This window comes from Momordica charantia (genome assembly GCF_013281855.1).
Source record: "Momordica charantia cultivar OHB3-1 chromosome 8 unlocalized genomic scaffold, Mcharantia_2.0 BLBB01000008.1, whole genome shotgun sequence".
Classification (NCBI taxonomy): domain Eukaryota; kingdom Viridiplantae; phylum Streptophyta; class Magnoliopsida; order Cucurbitales; family Cucurbitaceae; genus Momordica; species Momordica charantia.
Genome location: NW_028275166.1, coordinates 31,016,617 through 31,035,068, shown reverse-complemented (window position 1 = coordinate 31,035,068; position 18,452 = coordinate 31,016,617). Strand labels below are relative to the sequence as shown.

The window sequence follows — 18,452 nt, the reverse complement described above, 5'->3', positions numbered from 1 at the left end:
TTTTTTTTGAAAGGAATAATTCTTATAATTAATCCAATTTCATTCCCCACAAATCTGGTTTTTTCTTCTTTTGTTTGATTTATTTGGCCTTTCATTGGTGGAGGACCATTATCAATCATGTTGCAACTTGCTTGTACTCTTTTTTTGATCTTGACATTTTTGTCCATATTTCAATAAATCAAAAGATTTCACGTTGATTGAAAAGAATGATATATGTTTTTTGAAGATTCAACTTTTGAGATTGATGAGAAAAATAATGTCACTGTGAGGATATTAATAGATTTAAATTTTATTTTTATTTTGGAAGATTTCATGGTTAATGTATTTCAATTTTTAATCTTATTAATCATAAAATTAAAAAGTATTGCCATTAATACTTTTTAATGAATTATTTAACAAAAACTTAACCTACATTTTATTTATTTAATTGATCAATAAATATCTAAATTATATGATTGTATTGGTAAGTTTCTCGCAAGTTAGCATGGATTTGTCTAGATAAACATGGATGATTGCTTTGCTCAGACAACCTCTATATTTCATATATAGATAGAACGTAATTCAATAATTTATAAGGGTGCTTTTCATTTAGTCATTTGACATCAGTTATATTTTTAGGTATTATTTAGAGCTATATTTATGCTTGTGTTTGCTACTTGGTAAGATAGCGATCTCGACCACTAATGGGATATTTTTAGGATTTATTTTCATAAATGAGTTATTATTATTGGTATAGTTTCTGCTATTGTATCTTTCTTGTTGGTGTTCATGTAGCAAATTGGAAGTCTTTTTGTTCCATTTGTACCTTGAACTTAGGCTACAAGTAATTTTTTCCCTTGCAATATTCTTGAAAAAAATGAGAGAAAAATTTATAAATTTATTTGAGTTTAAAGAAACTGAACCTTTATATATTTGAGTTAAAAGACTTCTCCTACTTTTATATAGTTTTTCTAATGCAAGTTTTTATAGCTTTCTAAGGGTGTTGGCGTAGCTGCAAGATACATAGGAAAAATGGCATAGATAACTTAAAACAGTTTATAGTTTGCTCAATTGACCTTAATTATAAAAATTGACTCAATTGACCCAATTTTAACTTTTCTAATATTTTAGAGAGTATGTAATTACGAATATACTCCCGAATTAATTAAACTACAGCGAGTCTGGCACGGAATCACTTAAGTTGGTGTAATTAAAATCATGGGCGAGTTCCACTTAATTCATGACCATGAATTTATTAAAGTACCACAAACTTATTAATTTCCCACAAAATTTTTGTACTATCATTTAATATATACCCACACATTCGCACAGATTGTAGAGAATAAAAATACATTTTAGTCCTTATCGTCCACATGCACATCTTTCACGTTTTTTTAAGAACTTCCGTACCTTTTCCAACATTTTTCACATCTTGAATACCTTAAAAGAAGTCAATTTTTCATCTTTGACATCTTGAACGATGTTAGTTTTTTATTGGTTCATAATATTGTTTTCAATTCGTCCAGAATATGATGTACGTAGTTGGAGCGAATGAAATTTCTGAACTTTTATGAGTATTTTTATGGGTCAAAAGTTACGTAAGTCAATGCTCGTGATACGACCGTGAATTTGATTCTGTCGAATTTCAATCCCCGTGCAAATTGAACGAGGATATGAATTCTGTCGAATTTCAAGGCCACGACCATGGCCGTGGTACGACCGTGAATTTGGATAGAACGTAAAGTACATCTAATTCACGGCCGTGGTCTTAACTTTCAAGGCGTAAAGCAAACAATTTAATCACGGTTAAACCTAGCCAATTAGTTGTCTTTCATGAACATCATGGTCGTGGTACTATTTTTCACGGCCATGGTTAAGCTAACAAATAGACTAGGTTTTCATGGCCGTGGTCAAGCTAACAATGGGCTATGACGATGAAAATAATCTAGCCCATTGTTACCTTGACCATAGCCATGAAAACCTAGTCCATTTGTTAGCTTGACCAGAGTCGTGAAAATAACCTAGCTCATTGTTAGCTTGACCATAGCCATGAAAATACACCACGGCCTGTAGAGTTCATGAAAGACAACTAATGGGCAAAGTTTGACAAATTGTTTGCTTTACCGTGGCCTTGAAAGTTAAGACCGGGGCCGTGAATTAGATGTACTTTACGTTTTGTCCAAATTCACGGTCGTACCACGACCATGGTCGTGACCTTGAAATTCGACAGAATCAAATTTACGATCGTACCACGGGCATTGACTTACGTAACTTTTGACCCACAAAAATACTCATAAGAGACGAATCGAAAACAATATTAAAACTAAACTCGTTCAAGATGTCAAAGATGAAAAATTGACTTTCGTATTCAAGATGTGAAACATGTTGGAAAATATATGGAAGTTCTTCAAAAAAAGGTGAAAGAAGTGCATGAGGACGATAAGGACTAAAATGTACTTTTATTCTCTGCAATATATGCGAATGTATGGCTATATATTAAATGATAGTACAAAACTTTGGTGGGAAATTAATAAATTGGTGGTACTTTAATAAATTCATGGCCATGAATTAAGTGGAACTCGCCCATAATTTTAATTACATGTGATTCCATACCAGATTCGTTGTATTTAAATTCGAAGGCATATTCGTAATCAAAACTTTTTTAGGTTATTTGATTTTCCCAGATACATGGGTGTTATCATCAAGATCTTCAAGGCTTCCTGTATCGGAAAAAAAATGCAACGTTTTATAATGATGACAGAATACAAATATGTTTTATTTTATTTTTGTTATCGATTTACGTTTTTAGAAAACAATGCTCATTCACTAAGGAGCCCTATGATAACTATCTTATTTTATTTTTTGATTTATAATTTTTACTTTTTGAAGAACATGCTAAATATATATATATATATGTGTATATATATATTTTTTGCAAAGGCATGCTGTTAATATTTTTTTCTTATTTTCAATCTCCATTCAAATCTTCTTTTGAATCATAGTTAAATTAAAAAAAAAAAACAAAATAAATTAAAAAACAAAATTTTGTTTTTTTTAAGAAAATTGTCTAAAATATAATAAAAGTGGTTTTAAAAAGTGAAAAAACATTTAAATAGGCCTAATTTTATTAGAGCCGTCCACGTGTAGTTCATATGTTGCGTAAATGAACGGTTGAGATGGAAGCATATGCGCGCAATTACGCACGAGTGTACCGTCTTCGATTTTTAAGAATCAACGAACATCCGTCTCTGTATTCTGATTCTCTCTCTCTCTCTCTCATGGCAAATCAACCCTCCTCTTACCCAATTCTCTGCGCCTCCTTCAATCAGGACGCCAGGTATGTTTCTCTCTCTCTATTTCTCTGTGTATGGAATCGGCCTGATCATTATTTTCGGTCTGGATGTTCTCTAATTCTAGCTATTGCGAAACTGTTTTGATCGAGTAATTTGTAATCTGGAGGTATGATTATCGTGAGGCACACGAAGAGGAGTGTTGGAAATCAAGCAGTGTTTCTATGTTGATTGAACTATATACTTTGTACGAATTTTGTTTCTAATTACGCATTCCATGTTTCTGAGTTGTTGTGAACTTTCTGGTGACGTTAGGTATGTGTAAATTCATAGTATTAGAGTTATCAATGGATTCTGGGGTTTTTTTTTGAAGTTCTGTAAATAGTTTGGCGTTTAGTAACGTTGTATCAAGTGTGTGGGGGAAGAAAAACAAAGAGATATGAGAGGATTGGTTGACTAAATTTGTGTTTACGTGAAGAGTTTGAGTGTACATGACTTACTTTGGTCCGAATTATTTATCTTGTTTCAATTTCCTTTCTGAGTTCATGTCACACATTCAGCAGAAGTTTGTTAGAGCTTAAGTCTTGAAAGAAAAAGCAACAACTTAGCTCTAAGAGTTCCGACTTACCCACGGAAATTGTAATTGTTGGTGTATTCATGTGAAGCCTCTACTTGATTCACAAAATGCATGAGAACTTGCGATATAGAACTAGAAAATGAAGCCATCTTAAAACAGGTTTGAGAGAAGCTCTACAAAATATAACTAGACAAGATCAGAAGGCCCTCATCTAATTCATCAAACTATTAACGATGCAAATTTTGAGAGTATTTCTGTTACAAACTACTTTGCAAACAAGTACGATAAACTTTGTATATTTCTTGTAAAGTTGTTTATTGAGTCAATAAATTTTCTCTAAAAATGGAGAGGTGACTGTGAGGCTTACATATGATGGAATTCGAATAAAATTCATATTATGCTTCAAAATTATTAGCCATAATGAATGAAACATAGAGATAAGGTCAGACCATAAATGATGAGAGAATCGAAACAAATTTCCAAAAGAAAAAAAGAAAACTGATGTATACATGTAGGGAAATGTTAGAAATTAATTATGTTTTATCTGATATGCATTCTACATTACCCATGAATTTGGATTCATGTATTTTGATCTTTCATGTGAATTAAACAGTGGAACATCATGCACGTATGTATGATTCACAATACTAGAATTATTATAGGAGTCTAGAACTTTCTTTGAAGTCCTATAAATATGTTGGTCTTTAATGTAGTTGAAGCAAGTATGTGGAGAAGAAAACCAAAGAAATTTGAAAGAATTGGTGAACAAAGTTTGTCATTTTGTAAAGAGTTTGAACACAAGTGCTTTGTTTCTTCTCCATTACTTATATTGATTCAATTTTCTCTATGATTTTCCCCATGCTTCCAACGAGTAGAAGCAAATAATAATAATATTAATAATTATAACAACAATAAATAGATAAAATTTTAAGAAATTGGTTTGGTTGAAATTGGCAGTTTATTTGCAATAGGCACAAGAGATGGTTTCCGAATATTTGATTCCAATAATGGAAGGCTCTGCTATGAACGAGGTATGTTTTCTAAACTAGATGATTCATCTCTATTCCTTCCTAGTTTTGATTTTGGTGGCGAAACTGCATTTATGATGAACTAAATAACGAAAAGATGAAATTGGTCAATGAATTTTTATTGTATTGTGCTATCAACAGTAATAAATTAGATTTGCAACACACTCAGACTTGGTAATTCTTTTGATAAGATACTCATGGTAATTAAAGTAGAGTTCTTGCTGTAGCCTTGAATTGTCCTGACAATTGACAAATGCCACGATTTTTGTAGATTTAGTATAAGGTAAATTTTTATTAAATATGTTTAATGCACAAAATATGTCTACAGCCAGAAAAGGTTGGTGTCTAATGTCGCGAAAAGGTAAATTTAGTATAAGGTAACTGAACTAGTTCATGAAGTGTTACTATTAAGGCATGGAATTAGGAATATTACATATTTGCAAAAAGAATTTATTTCTTTTCATCTGTTTTCTCTGTCTCACGCATATAAGTGAACAAAAGGACACAAGGACACAAAATTCAATTTTATGTTGAGGAAAACTAATTTTGATTTTTCTTTAATGGGTTGATGTCTAATGTCACGAGACTCCCTGTTGGTTCAATCAAGTTCATTGTATTTTACTTATAAAAGAATGAGCTTGAAAGTTATGAATTTTGTTTATTTTTACCGTTTAGTATTTGGAAGCAATGAAGCACTCGAGTCCACTCTGTGTTTAATTGATATTTTTTGTGTTCTCTTTTGTTAGCTCTTGGTGCTTTTAATATCGTTGAGATGTTGTTCAGCTCTAATCTTGTCGCCATTGTTGGAGCAGGTGAACAGGTGATTTATAAGTTAATTATATGCTGCAATTCTATACTTTTGCTTATTGTGATTTGTAGAATTTCACATTATATGCTTCTGGCTGCTAATAAATGAAAAAATATTTTTCTTTGATTGTCCACAGCCATCTTTATCCCCACGGCGCCTTTGCTTGTTTAATACAATGAGTGGAAATGCTCTTAGAGAATTGAATTTTTTAACTTCAATACTAGCTGTTCGCATGAATAGGAAAAGGTAAAGAAAAAAATCTATCTGTAAAGTTGCATTATGTTTTTAAAAATGATTATCATATTTTATTTGAAATTTATTATTATATAATAACCATAAAATAATAAAAAATTAATATATTTAATTTCTTGTGTATTTGTTTTATTCGCAACTGCTGATAGTAACCTGAATAAGTTTGTACCGGAGTCAGTTTGTATGCTAATTTTAAGGTGACAGAATTTTGTAAATGCACTTGGGAGATGAATCTGGGAAGATAAATAGGATACTGATAGTTGACCTATACGTCTCAGATCTTTGACATTTCCTTACAGTAACCATCAACTATTTTACCTACCTTTTAAATCTGGTATCCATGTATCAAGCCTGTTTAGATAGTCCAAGAAACCATATTTCTATAATTTAATTTAAGGTCTTGGATATTTGTGACATTTTTGGTTATCCTCTTTCTTCACAACTAGTTTTTTGAACAATATCTTGTAATTTCCATTTTGGTGGCTCCAATCCTCGGTGTTTGGCTTGTGCTTTTCTTTTGCTTCTTTCTGGTTGTACTTGCGTTCTTAAACAAAAGAAAAACAAAGAAAATGTGATCAATAGGTTTATTCATGTATGCATTAGATACATCCTCATTCAGAGAAGAGGAGCTCATGAGTTCATCGAGAACATTGACAGACTGAACTTGACAAGCAAATTAAAGCTTGGAATAATTGTGTCAGTAATTGTAATAACATATAATCAAAGCTTGTAAAAAATTATTTTTGTCTTTCTACCAGTATTTTAAATTGTGCTGACTCTAAGATTTGATGGAAAATGCAGACTTGTTGTACTACTTCAAGATAAGACATATATTTACGACATCAATAGTCTCACAATCTTGGACACAATTGATACAGTACCAAATTCAAAAGGTCAGGTTGGTACAAATTCCTGTAATTACTTGCTATGTCCTGCACCACATGTTCATGTTAGAGAATTTTTTCAAGGTTTCTACCATTTCTTTACATTGCCATTCTGTACTAGAATTGTCATTTGCTCCTTGCAGTGCTTGGAAGTGGAAATTGGGCATTTAACTGTGTCGTGCTTTATATTTATGGCTCAAAATTATAAATAATCTTACTTGCTTAATAAGTTGGGTTTTGATTTTGATGCTTGAGTAACAAAAACTTGCTAAGTGACTGAGGTTCTTTTCCAAAAATTAAAATTGTCAGGAATCTGTGCATTCTCCCCCAGTTTGGATGGTTGCTTCTTAGCTCTTCCGGCCAGCATCACTAAGGGATCTCTATTGTTATACAATGTCATGGAGCTTCAGTTACACTGTGAGGTTTGGGCTTCATCTTTCTTTGTTTTGGGGAAGGAAGAAAAATATGTAGGATACAATCATAAACTGTGCCTGACATGACCTGTAGTTTTTAGAAATTGCCTTTTGTTTTATGGCTACCAGTAAATTTTCATGGTTAGCAATGCAACTTAGTAAATGTGCATCTGTGAGAGTGGGTAAAAATGCACACACGTTTGGAATATCGGGAACATGCATCATCCAGTCTGTACTCTCTCTCTTTTCCCCCCTTCTCCTCCCTATTGCCGATACTCATGGTTTGGGTTTTATTTATCTATTGACCATGACCTTATAGCCAATAATTTATGATATATATCTTTTTTTAGTTGGCAATATTCTTCCTAATCCATTAACAATTTTAGCTTATTCTTGTGCGGAAATTTAACTGCAGATAGATGCTCATATTACACCGCTGGCCACCATGGTCCTTTCTTCAAATGGGATGTACATAGCAACAGCATCAGAACAAGGAACTATGATTAGAGTGCATTTGGTATTGGAAGCAACTAAGGTGGAGAATACTATACCATGCCCTCAAAAGGCTCTGTACATTTATATTGCTTATTTACTCCCAACCACATAAGATGCTCGGGATGATTCTTGAAATCATGATCAGAAAATGGGTTTTTACCATCCTATCCCTTCCAGATCCTTTAATAAGACTTCTTCAATGGTTTTTGAAGTGGTCAGAACAATATCAGTCGTCTGACTGGGAAATTTACTGGAGCAAAGTTGGTTTGAGATTTTAGCATTGACACATTTAAAATTATTTGACAATTTGCACATTTCCTGATTAATCAAGCTTATTCATCTCGAAAGCAGTAACTACTATTTGTTTTTGTTCAGTCTGTCTTTTTGAATCTTTGGGGTCTTTTTTTCCTTCCCTTTTATAGATGGTATCTAACTCAAAATTTTTGGCAGTCATATAGTTTCCGCAGAGGATCATATCCATCAACTATATTTTCCTTGTCCTTTGGGCCATGTTCTCAAGTACCGGAAATTCTGGTGGCAACTAGTTCCTCTGGTTCTGTTCACGTTTTCCCTCTGGGATTTGCTATAAACCAAAGGTAACTACTGTGCATCTGTTTTTCGTGATTTTGTTGTATGAGTATTTACACATTTGTGGGATCTGTTAATCGGCGATCTTCACAGCTAGGCTTTAGACACATTTGTTCTGCTTCCTAGTTATGCTGGTTGAAGTTCGAACCACTTTTATGCATTATTCATCATGTTCCTGCTATTCGTAACTGCTAGTCTTACAGTTACCAACATACCTTTGATTTTTTTTCCTCAATCACTTCATTTTGTTGTTTCTATGTTTCATCACACAATTTAAGGTTCTTAGAAACATATAAATCTTGCAAGTCTGTTGGATCTTGACTATGATATATGAGATGCAAGATCGATTGCCACAGACAGTTTTTCTGGGGATTAGAAATTATTGAAATAGAGGGAGTGTAATGTCATAGAAAAGAACATTAGTGGAGAGGCTTATTATTTGTTGAAAAGATTTGTGAAGTTATGATGATAAATGGTAATTTGCTTGCATTGGTAGAAATTCATCTTGTGAAAGTTAATGAGGTTATTTTTAACTCTTTTCAAGAATGTCATGCCTACGTTGAATTTTCAATTGTGGGTTTAGTCTCTCTTCTTTTGTTTTGTTACTTTGATGTTTTCTTTACTTTTTGCTTTTTAGTTGTTTTCTCATGCAAACCTTCAGTGTTGTTATTATTTTATCTTTTTTAGTTTAAAAATATTTGTCTTCTTTCGTGGAGCACGTTTGTGTTTTGCATGTATTCAATAATGATATTTTGTAAGTGCCTTGTTTCTTATATTCAAAACCCTTTAATTTTTTTTCCCAAGTCAAATCTTCCCTTCTTTCTTGCTATAATCTGTTCATGGTATTATGTAAACATGGAAGTGGTTCACTCTCTCATCCTGAGTCATAAATTTTATTCCATGGGGATTTCATTGGTGATCTGATTGTCCCTATGCTCATTAGCTCGATCTTACCTGGTTCCTTTAATCTCTCAGAAGCAGCAGAAGATCAGGTGGCTTTCTTGGATCAATAATGCCCGACTCCATCAGCGATGCACTGGATCCAGCTAATCATCACATAGTTCATAATGCTGTACCAGCAGGAATCAAAAGGTATGACTTGAATAATGATGTTAACTGAGATAATGCTTTTGTAATTTTTAACCAGTCTTGTACTTTTGGATTATTCAAGGAATCACACACTTCTATTTCTGAAAACCCTCCCCCACCCTCCGCCCCCCTAAAAAAACAAAAGAAAACCAAAGAAGGAAATAAAGGGGTAGAACACAAATAGAAATGACAAGCATCTTCAAGCCACATTTTTTACTTCATCGAGTTTGCTCAAAGTATTCGAAGCATAATGAAGAGTGCCACATTAGCATCCCTAATCCTTCATGTTCTAACCTTGCATGATCAAATGGATGAGTGAAAGGCCAAGTTTGTAATGTTAACCTGCTCTGATAATTTAGCAGGATTTCCATTCTGTTTGGCATTCAAATTCTCGGAAATAAATTTGAAAATGTCAACCACAAACTTCACAATTATAAGATTTAAGTTGGTCTGCACAAGTTTTTTTATTGTCTAGGCTCATTCAAGGTCTTTTTTGACACGATATTTGTAGCTTTCTTTTTTAGTTTCATCCTATTTTTTTGAGATCCTTTGTACCTGGATATCTAGTTTATGGAAGTGTTGTCTCGCAGCTATGCAGTGATACGTAAGGTCGGGAGAGTGGCCGATGCTTCAAGTGAAACTGTAGCTTGCAGGTGAGTTGTTTATAATTTATGATTTGCAACTCTTGAGTGCTCCCATTTCAGCAACTTATCCTCCTGTCTTTTTCAAATGTGTTTACAAATCACATACAAATGGGCATTACAAAAAGCCTAACACAAAAAACATAATGTTAATAAGAAGGCTCTAATTCTTGAGAATAAGAGACAAAAAGATAACCTCAAAACTTCCAAGTCACAAACACTCAGAGGAGGCGTTGAACTTCTTCATGGTTCACATGTCCCCTAGTTTTTTCAACCCCTATGAGAAGTGAGAACTCTTCTATTTTTCTTTGGCTAAATGTTCCATAAATAAAAGTAAAACAGTAAAAAATCAGCAAACCAAATGGCCCTATTGTCTCAAAATGGCAGGTGGAACACATCATCCTTGAACAACAAGATCTACTGTGACCAAAGATACTAACTAAACAAGGTTAAAATTACAAGATTAGGCCTGAACTTTTAGGTTTGTGTCTAATAGGTCACCGAACTTTAAAAAATATCTAATAGGTCTCTAAACTTTCAGTTTTACGTTTAATAGGTTCTTAGGTTCTTGAACTTTTAATGTTGTATCTAATAGAATCTTAAACTTTCAATTTTTTGTCTAATAGGTTCATGAATTTTAAGAAATGGTTGAATAGAATCAAGACCTATCAAATACAAAATTTTAAATTCAATGATATATTATATACAAAATTGAAAGTTTAGGGATTCAATGTTGTATCTAATAGAATCTTAAACTTTCAATTTTTTGTCTAATAGGTTCATGAATTTTAAGAAATGGTTGAATAGATTCAAGACCTATCAAATACAAAATTTTAAATTCAATGATATATTATATATACAAAATTGAAAGTTTAGGGACCTATTAGATATTTTTTAAAGCAATCGAACCATCCCCAGTAAATTCTAAAAGAAAGAAAGCTAAAATGGGCTTCCAAGGCCTCTGAAAGTGCCTTTAATCCCACTATCTGAGACCCATTTGAGTGGGTGAGGTGAGGATTGTCGTTACACAATATATAATCCTATGCACAAAGTTTCCGACTCCAAAAGAGAACTGCCACTCTCCTTTTGTGAGTAAAGTTAGCATGATGAAGTCTCAAGTTCCTTATGCCCAAATAAGAACATCTACGCCTAGACTGATCACGGATCAAAGCGATCAACAATTGGAATTATTTTCCACTATCGAAGAGGGCCATGCAATGGTGCGAACTGAAGATTGAATTGGTATCTGGTAGAATAGGCTGTCAAACAAGTTAGAAAATTCTCTGTTTCTTCTTATGGTTCTTAAAAATAGCCTGTTTTCTTGGGGTGTCAATTGTCATATCATACCATCTTTTTTTATTTATTTATTTTTTAAAATTTGATTTAATATTTTGAATTTGAATTTTTGGATTTTGATGCAGGATCACACTATCAATCATAACCTACTGTGGTTACTTCCAGGAGTATAACTTGAGTCTCAATAACCAGAACGAGTTCTCGAGAAGTTTGGATCGCGAATTTAATCTGTTGACTGCGATCTCCAATAACGACATTATTTCATGAGTTCGTTTCCTCGTTAACTTTCAAGAAGATTGTTGTTTAAAACAGCGAGTGTCGCCATTGACGAAGCTAAGGCTCCCTCGTGCACAAACTAATCAGCCTGGGCAACTTCAGAAGAAAGTCTAATACGGTTAGACTTTTAAAAAGATTCCGTAAATAGAAAAAGGAAATAACAGTAGAATTAGTGGAATTTGTTGATTATAACGTGGAATACGTGTATATATATATATATATGTAAATTAAAATGAAATGTGCCATTTTTTTTCACTGTAACTTCTTTTGTTCTTCCTACCATTTCCTGCTTAAATGATTCATGTGTGGTGTCACTTAATATTATTCTGTATTCTGAATGCAATCCAATAAAATATCTTTTGAAGTTATTGTTTATTAATTTTAGGTTCAAATAGGTCCTGAACTTTGATTATTTTATTTTGGTTTCTGGGACTTTTGAAAAGGTAACCACTCAGGCTTTTATTTATTTTATTCTAAAAATTAATATGGTTTTGAGTATATGTAATAATGTGTTAATGTGAAATATTCAAACTATGTAGATTGAAATTGAGTATTCAATAAGCGAATTTTGGGTGGAAAGGAAAAATAATATAACAACAAATGATTTTCTTTTTTGAAAGTTAAAAGATTAAAATAGTCGTCTTAAAACTTGGGGACAAAAATAAAATAGTTGCTTTTCAAAGTTTAAAAACTTGGATATTTTAAAAGTCTGAAGGATCAAAATAGTACAGATTTGAAAGTTTAAGATAGATTTACCTTTTTCTTTCTTCCTTTGTGAGAAAGAAACTAAGATCTTTTCATCCACCTCAATCATTTGTCCAAATATCCTACTAGGGTAACTAATTTAACTACACTCAAGTTAGCATTTGAAAGAGAGAAATTGATCGAGCCAAGTCTGCACTCATTGAAATACTTTTACTAGTTGATTTTTAGGTGAAAGTACTTTTGTAAAACATGTATGAAACTATTATATGTAGTGGTGTCAATGGAGCAGGGGAAAGCAATTTCCGCTCCTAAAATCATTTATCGTCCCCATAAAAGTTCCTGTAAGATAAGTCGAAGATTTTCTCGGTTTATTTTTGGAAGTTTACACACATACATACATACTTTTAGCTTTTATTCATTTTAGTTCTCCATACTTTTAAATCATATGTTTTGGTTATCTAATTTTTAAAAGTGACTACTTTGATCCCTATTTATAAAATTGTAACAAATTTTATAAATGATGATAGAAACCTTTACTACAAATTTATAGCTACATTTCAAAAGAGATTTAATTAGTGAAGTGTCATGCTAAATTACGATAAAAAAATGAGATAAAAATGAAACAAAATAGACCAAAATGGATGGACATTTTGAAAGTAAAGGAATTAAAATGAACAAAATTTGAAAGTAATGGACTAAAATAAACCAAAGCTAAGTACAGGAACCAAAATAGTATTTAAGCCTATATATATTTTCCATCTCCCTTTTAAGATGGAGAATCCTTGCCCCATTGAGGCAGTACACTGAATTTTGACACATTAATCTTAAAAGTAAAAAAATTCTAAATTTTAGAGCGAAACTTCTCCTAGGAAAATTTGTTATTTGAACAAAATGGTCGATTGGCACTAAACAATACTTGCAAAGAGTATTTTTTGCATACCTTCAATTCAACCAAATGGTCCTTGCAAATTGAATGAAATCTTTTGAACCCACCATGATTCAAAAAGCCTGCCTGTGCCTGCTTTATTCAAGAGCATGACTGCCATGCCAATGGTGTGCCTCACAAATCTAGTCTTTACTGGTAAATAACAAAATCAAATTATAATCTCTATCTTTATGTGGCTGAGCTTTAGATTGTCCAAGAATTAGAAATGGGGAGCAAAAATGTATATGAAGAACAAAATTTCAAGCTATTGTTTTGATATATATCCCTCAAAATGAAATCAAAGCTGTAAAAGTGGTGAACCTGTGATGTCATTTTGAAAGAGGAAACAGGGCACTTCTAAATGCTCAGTTGACAGAATGGAGGTTACAATGATACACTTCTGCCCCTTATTCCTGTTATATTTAGTCAGATCAATACACAAACTTTTCGCTCAAACTAACTTCCAGTGATACCTAAAACTTGACAGCGTCTATGGTCAAATTGATTGCATCGAGTTGCTTCTGTTGATTTTCGAAAAGAAGATTATCTATTCTTGGTCTTCAAAAACTTCACTCTTGAAGCTTTCTTCTCCATCTTTTCTCTCTTCTTGCGAGTTTTCTCATCCTCAGCTACATCCTATATGACACACCGGTATACGCCAAAATGAAAAGAGAGAAGATTGGACCATTTTTAAATTCAGAAATCACGTTTGGAGTAGAGTTTGATTACCTCTGAACCTTGCGACAAGAGTCCCCTAATAAAACCAGAAGATTTGTATGCCCCAAATGCTGGAATCTGCAAAACAAAGAGCAAATGAGCATTAAATAACTTGTCGGTCGTACAGCATATAATTTTGAATTCTTCCCGTCAGATGCACAGACATTTATTAGTATAAGTAATATAAAAATCCTGTTTAGAGATATACCAACATTTATAAATATATGTAAATATGTAACATTAAAGTCATTTCAGAAAGATGCATCATTGGCATAGTACTTTCAACTTGACGAAAGATTCAAAATATTTGGAGACTTCTTGTAGTCATTCAGCCAAATACTCTAGTTATTCATCAGTTAAAAACTAACGGATTATGATTTGGCATTTAGCCAGATAGTCTAGGCCAAGTGCAATGATTCTTTTGTATTTATTGCCGAGAACACTGCATAGAAATAGTTTGAAGCGATGGCAGTAAATACAAATTTTAAGCAAATGCACGAGGTATATATCATCCAGTCGAGAAAAGTTATGCAGCCATACGAATGCACTTTGTGAAACAATATTTTAGTCATCTGGTCTCAAGAAAGTTCTAACCTCGCTGCACGCAAGCTGACTCATGTATATAAAAAAAATAATAATAATATTAAAAAAAAAATGCTAGTCTCGCAGTACAACAATTCCTACCAATTTTTGCCAAAAATATATAATGCTGATGATGCTTATACCTCTTTTAGCCATAAAGAAATCATTAAATAATTATATCCTTTAGAAATGAAGACAGAATCGAACAAGACCCCAAGTTCAAATATTTCACACCCAAATAACATGGCGAGGTCTAGGCTATATATTATACTAAATCTGTCTTAAGTTCAGTCTCAAAATTATATGGAACTTACCACAAGGTAGGTATACCAAAACTTCCCAGAGACAATTGACATTATTTGCACAAAGCTTGTAATGTAGATCACGTCATGCAAGTAGCTGCAGAAAACAAGATGACCCATGAAAATGTTTCACATAATTATTGAAATACCAAGAAACTAGTTATGGATGGAAGGCTAGACATAGATATAATGCAAACCACTATAGAGAGAGGAGATATGGGATTTTAACCCGATACAAGTTCTGCCTATTCAACTCTCACTATGGCAGTGACACCTGTCCCAGGTGCATCTTTCACACAATGTCAGTGCCATGAGGCTTCACAGGACTGGTATCTATGATCCACAGCTGGTGTAGCTTTACCAGAAATCCCAAAGCAATCACCATATAAATTACTTTAATTACGAGTCACATTAATGATCTAACTAACATCAATTGTTTGTAAGGTAAAAAATAGCAGTACGGATTGACTACACAAGTCATGTTGATGATCTAACTGACATCAATTGTTTAAAGCAATCAGTGAAGCGGGACCATTTCCCAAAAAATTTAAACCTGATACCTCTTTACCTGCAAGCTTGCTTATATGTTTATATCCATTTTGAGATTTCCTCAAGCAAGAAAAGACAAAGATAATAGTAAAGAAACTGGTCAAACAACCATGATATTTATGTATATTGTCTTTATTGAGAGTCAATAATCCAATTGACAAGTAAACTAAATAGCAATTTACAATGCAATAAATGAAAGTCAATTTGGGTCATGAACTCGAGGGAAGGAAATTTAATTCAGAGAGGGAACTGTAATAGGATAAAATACTGTAGTTGGAGATCAGTGAATCCAATTTGCACATCACTACCATTTCTCACATTTAGTATTGAATTTTGTAATGACAACCATGAAAATACCTTCAGCTTCCCCAATAAGATTTGATCTTTGGTTAACAATATCATACCAATTCTTAGCATGTTCCAGTTCCAGAGCTATGGTTCACTTAAGATTTGGTCACGGAACAATTATATAAGTCAGATCTGTATTCAAAGATTATACTCTATATAAAGAAGATAAAAACATGCACAAAACTGACATTTAATGATAAACATGAAGAAGACTGAAGACATACCCACAAATTCCACCCGTACTCATATCAAACCCACCATCTAGAAGTTCACCATCATCACCGTAGGTTGGGTTAGCCATTTTGGCAAGTTGATTGTAAGGAATAAAATAAGCTGCTGATGTGACAATCAGACCAATCCAATGTTTCCAAGTGAAACTTGAATGAAAAATCAGCAGCCGAACCATGATATAGATAACCTGCATAAACAACTCAAGTTACATAAAATAAACAACAAAACAATGAAGTCATACCAGTTCCAATAAGCAACACGGTGCTCTTGGGCTTTATGAATGATGGTTACAGTTCAAATAAAAAAAGTTAAACTAAATGACTAAATTACATGATGAAGTTCCAGAATATTCACAGAAGAGTGCTTATCCCTTTGACACAAAAAAATAGTAATCCTTATAAGAATTTGCAAATAAAAAATAAACCCTAAGCGTACTGCATGTAACATAGACAACCTAAATTAGTTCTTCATCCTTAAAGTTATCGAGTCATCTCATATTGCTGTGAAGAGAATACTCTAGACCCTACATTCCTATGTTTCTCCCGTGCATGCATTGACACCTGCTCGACTTTAATTTACAACAGCCTGATCTAGAGATCATACATTTGCAGATTTCTACCCAATAAATAAATAAGTAAAAACTGCCTTCACCATTGGATGTTTACACTTTACGGTATGAATCCGTTTTGTTAAGAAATCAAAGTACTGAAAATCAATCTGATAATTGAAATTTTCAGCTGACGAACAGAGGACGCAATCGATTGTTGCTTCTTTACGAAACAAGTGCATCATCCCACAATTACTTTAGCTCCGAATTCGAAGTCTAGGATGGACGCAACCGAGTATCAACATCATTCTATAATTACTCTAGCTCGGAATTCAAAGTCAAATTTCAAAAGTGTGCAAAGAAAACAAAATGGATTAAAATTTTGACTATAACAAGTATAACTCGATTATCAACACAAGGACGCAATTGATTGAAGCTTCGTAATGAAACAAGCACATCATCCTAAAATTGCTTCCAGCTCGGAATTCCAAGTCAAAATTAAGGAAAATCCGATTGAATTTGGACTCCAGAAAATCTTACAACAAGTATACTCATTATCAACACGAATACTAAATTACTAATAGCAATAATGAAACGGATATAAAATTGAACAAAATTTGAATGAAATCGTTACGTTGCAGGCAATGATGAGGCGGCGGAGATTGGCCATGTGACGAACATTCTCTTCCTTGCGCTTCTTCGCACCTTGGTTAGCCATCTTCGCTTTGCCGGTTCGGAGAAGCAAATTGTTAGCTATTGCAGCAGGGCACCAGAATGAAGCGAGGAGGAGAAACAATGGCGCATCTGATTTCACGCGCAAATCGGGGTTGGTAAGACCATGAGATGTAAAAGAGAATTTAGGATAAATTTGTTCGCATTTTATTTTAGACTTTTCCTTTTTTTTAAGGGAAATAATAATAAATAAATGGTCATAAAATAAATATATATTTATAAAAATATTGTTACTTAATTTTTTTCTTAAATCATAATAATGACTTTTGTCACGTGATTATATAAATTTTTAAATTATGATGTTTTTGTAAAATTTAAACTTAATGCTATAAATATAAATATTATTTAATGATTACATATTTTACCTCGATAATAAATATAATCAAAATTTGAGGTTGTATCTTTAAATTTAATAATTTCTCTGTGCGCTTTTTAATAATCATCTTACCTCCATGAACTATAATAGTTTCAACCACTTTAAAGTAAGTCTTTTATATATATATATATGATTGTTTTCTTTAAAAACCTTATTTTATATATATGATTGCTTGTTTTCTTTTAAAAAGAAGGTTTTTAAAGTAATTAAGTTTTTCTTCTTTGCTTTTTCACCGAAAATTTTAAATTTTTTTAAAATAACTTTTAGTACTTTAAAATCACTTAACACACCCTCGAGTAAGTCTTCAAAAAAAAAAAAAGATTGTTGGCAAATTTTATTTAAAAATTACTTTTCTCCGAACACACTATAGGACTTTTCATCGTATGAGACGAGAAATGTGAAAAAAAAAGGATGTAATAGACAAATGAAATATACTTCAAAATTGTAAAAAAATTATCACTATCTTCTTTTTAGAATATTACATTATAAAAATTAGGTGGGAAGAAGCCGTAGAGATATATTTGGATTAACATTCGCATTTTTTTTTTCCTAAACGATTTGACAAAAGAGAGGTTTATCATTTAGCAAATTTTAAAGATGCCCTCAAGATTTTTAGTTTCTTTCCATTTGCAAACATAATCAAAATTTGTCCAAGTCGAAATTTCACATTATATATATTTGAAAGAAAAAAAGAGCTCACTAAAAACCAATTAAAGTAGAACAGACTGAAAAGAAAAAAGGGAAAACAATAGAAAACTAAAAAAAACGATTTAAGATGGCATTTCTCACGAAGTCAAGTCACGATGGTATCTCCTGCTACGA

The 18,452-nt window shown here is 32.5% G+C and overlaps 2 protein-coding genes across 10 annotated transcripts; one reads left to right on the top strand and one right to left on the bottom strand.

Moving 5' to 3' along the window:
- Window positions 1-3,184: 3,184 nt before the first annotated feature.
- Window positions 3,185-11,871, top strand: ATG18B (autophagy 18 B-like protein). Of its 7 annotated transcripts, XM_022297646.2 has the most exons (13): window positions 3,219-3,316; window positions 3,439-3,516; window positions 4,804-4,877; window positions 5,621-5,694; window positions 5,819-5,928; window positions 6,538-6,630; window positions 6,736-6,827; window positions 7,128-7,240; window positions 7,647-7,766; window positions 8,177-8,322; window positions 9,290-9,406; window positions 9,994-10,056; window positions 11,466-11,871. In XM_022297646.2, exons 1-13 carry the CDS (start codon window positions 3,258-3,260, stop codon window positions 11,605-11,607), a joined length of 1,281 nt encoding a protein of 426 aa, XP_022153338.1. In that variant the 5' UTR covers window positions 3,219-3,257; the 3' UTR covers window positions 11,608-11,871. The 7 variants fall into 7 exon arrangements, with proteins under 7 accessions (XP_087983547.1, XP_022153339.1, XP_022153341.1 ...); XM_022297647.2 differs by lacking the exon at window positions 3,439-3,516 and having other exon boundaries at window positions 3,191-3,316; XM_088127420.1 differs by lacking the exon at window positions 6,538-6,630.
- Window positions 11,872-13,001: 1,130 nt separating this feature from the next.
- Window positions 13,002-17,378, bottom strand: LOC111020872 (uncharacterized). 3 transcript variants are annotated; one of them, XR_015792783.1, is made up of 6 exons: window positions 17,157-17,378; window positions 15,969-16,162; window positions 14,860-14,944; window positions 13,976-14,041; window positions 13,568-13,882; window positions 13,002-13,399 (listed from the first exon to the last, which is right to left on the bottom strand). XR_015792783.1 is itself a non-coding variant. In XM_022297665.2 (5 exons), exons 1-5 carry the CDS (start codon window positions 17,238-17,240, stop codon window positions 13,790-13,792), a joined length of 522 nt encoding a protein of 173 aa, XP_022153357.1. In that variant the 5' UTR covers window positions 17,241-17,378; the 3' UTR covers window positions 13,493-13,789. The 3 variants fall into 3 exon arrangements, 1 of the variants encoding a protein (XP_022153357.1); XR_015792784.1 differs by having other exon boundaries at window positions 13,002-13,394; XM_022297665.2 differs by lacking the exon at window positions 13,002-13,399 and having other exon boundaries at window positions 13,493-13,882.
- Window positions 17,379-18,452: the final 1,074 nt, after the last annotated feature.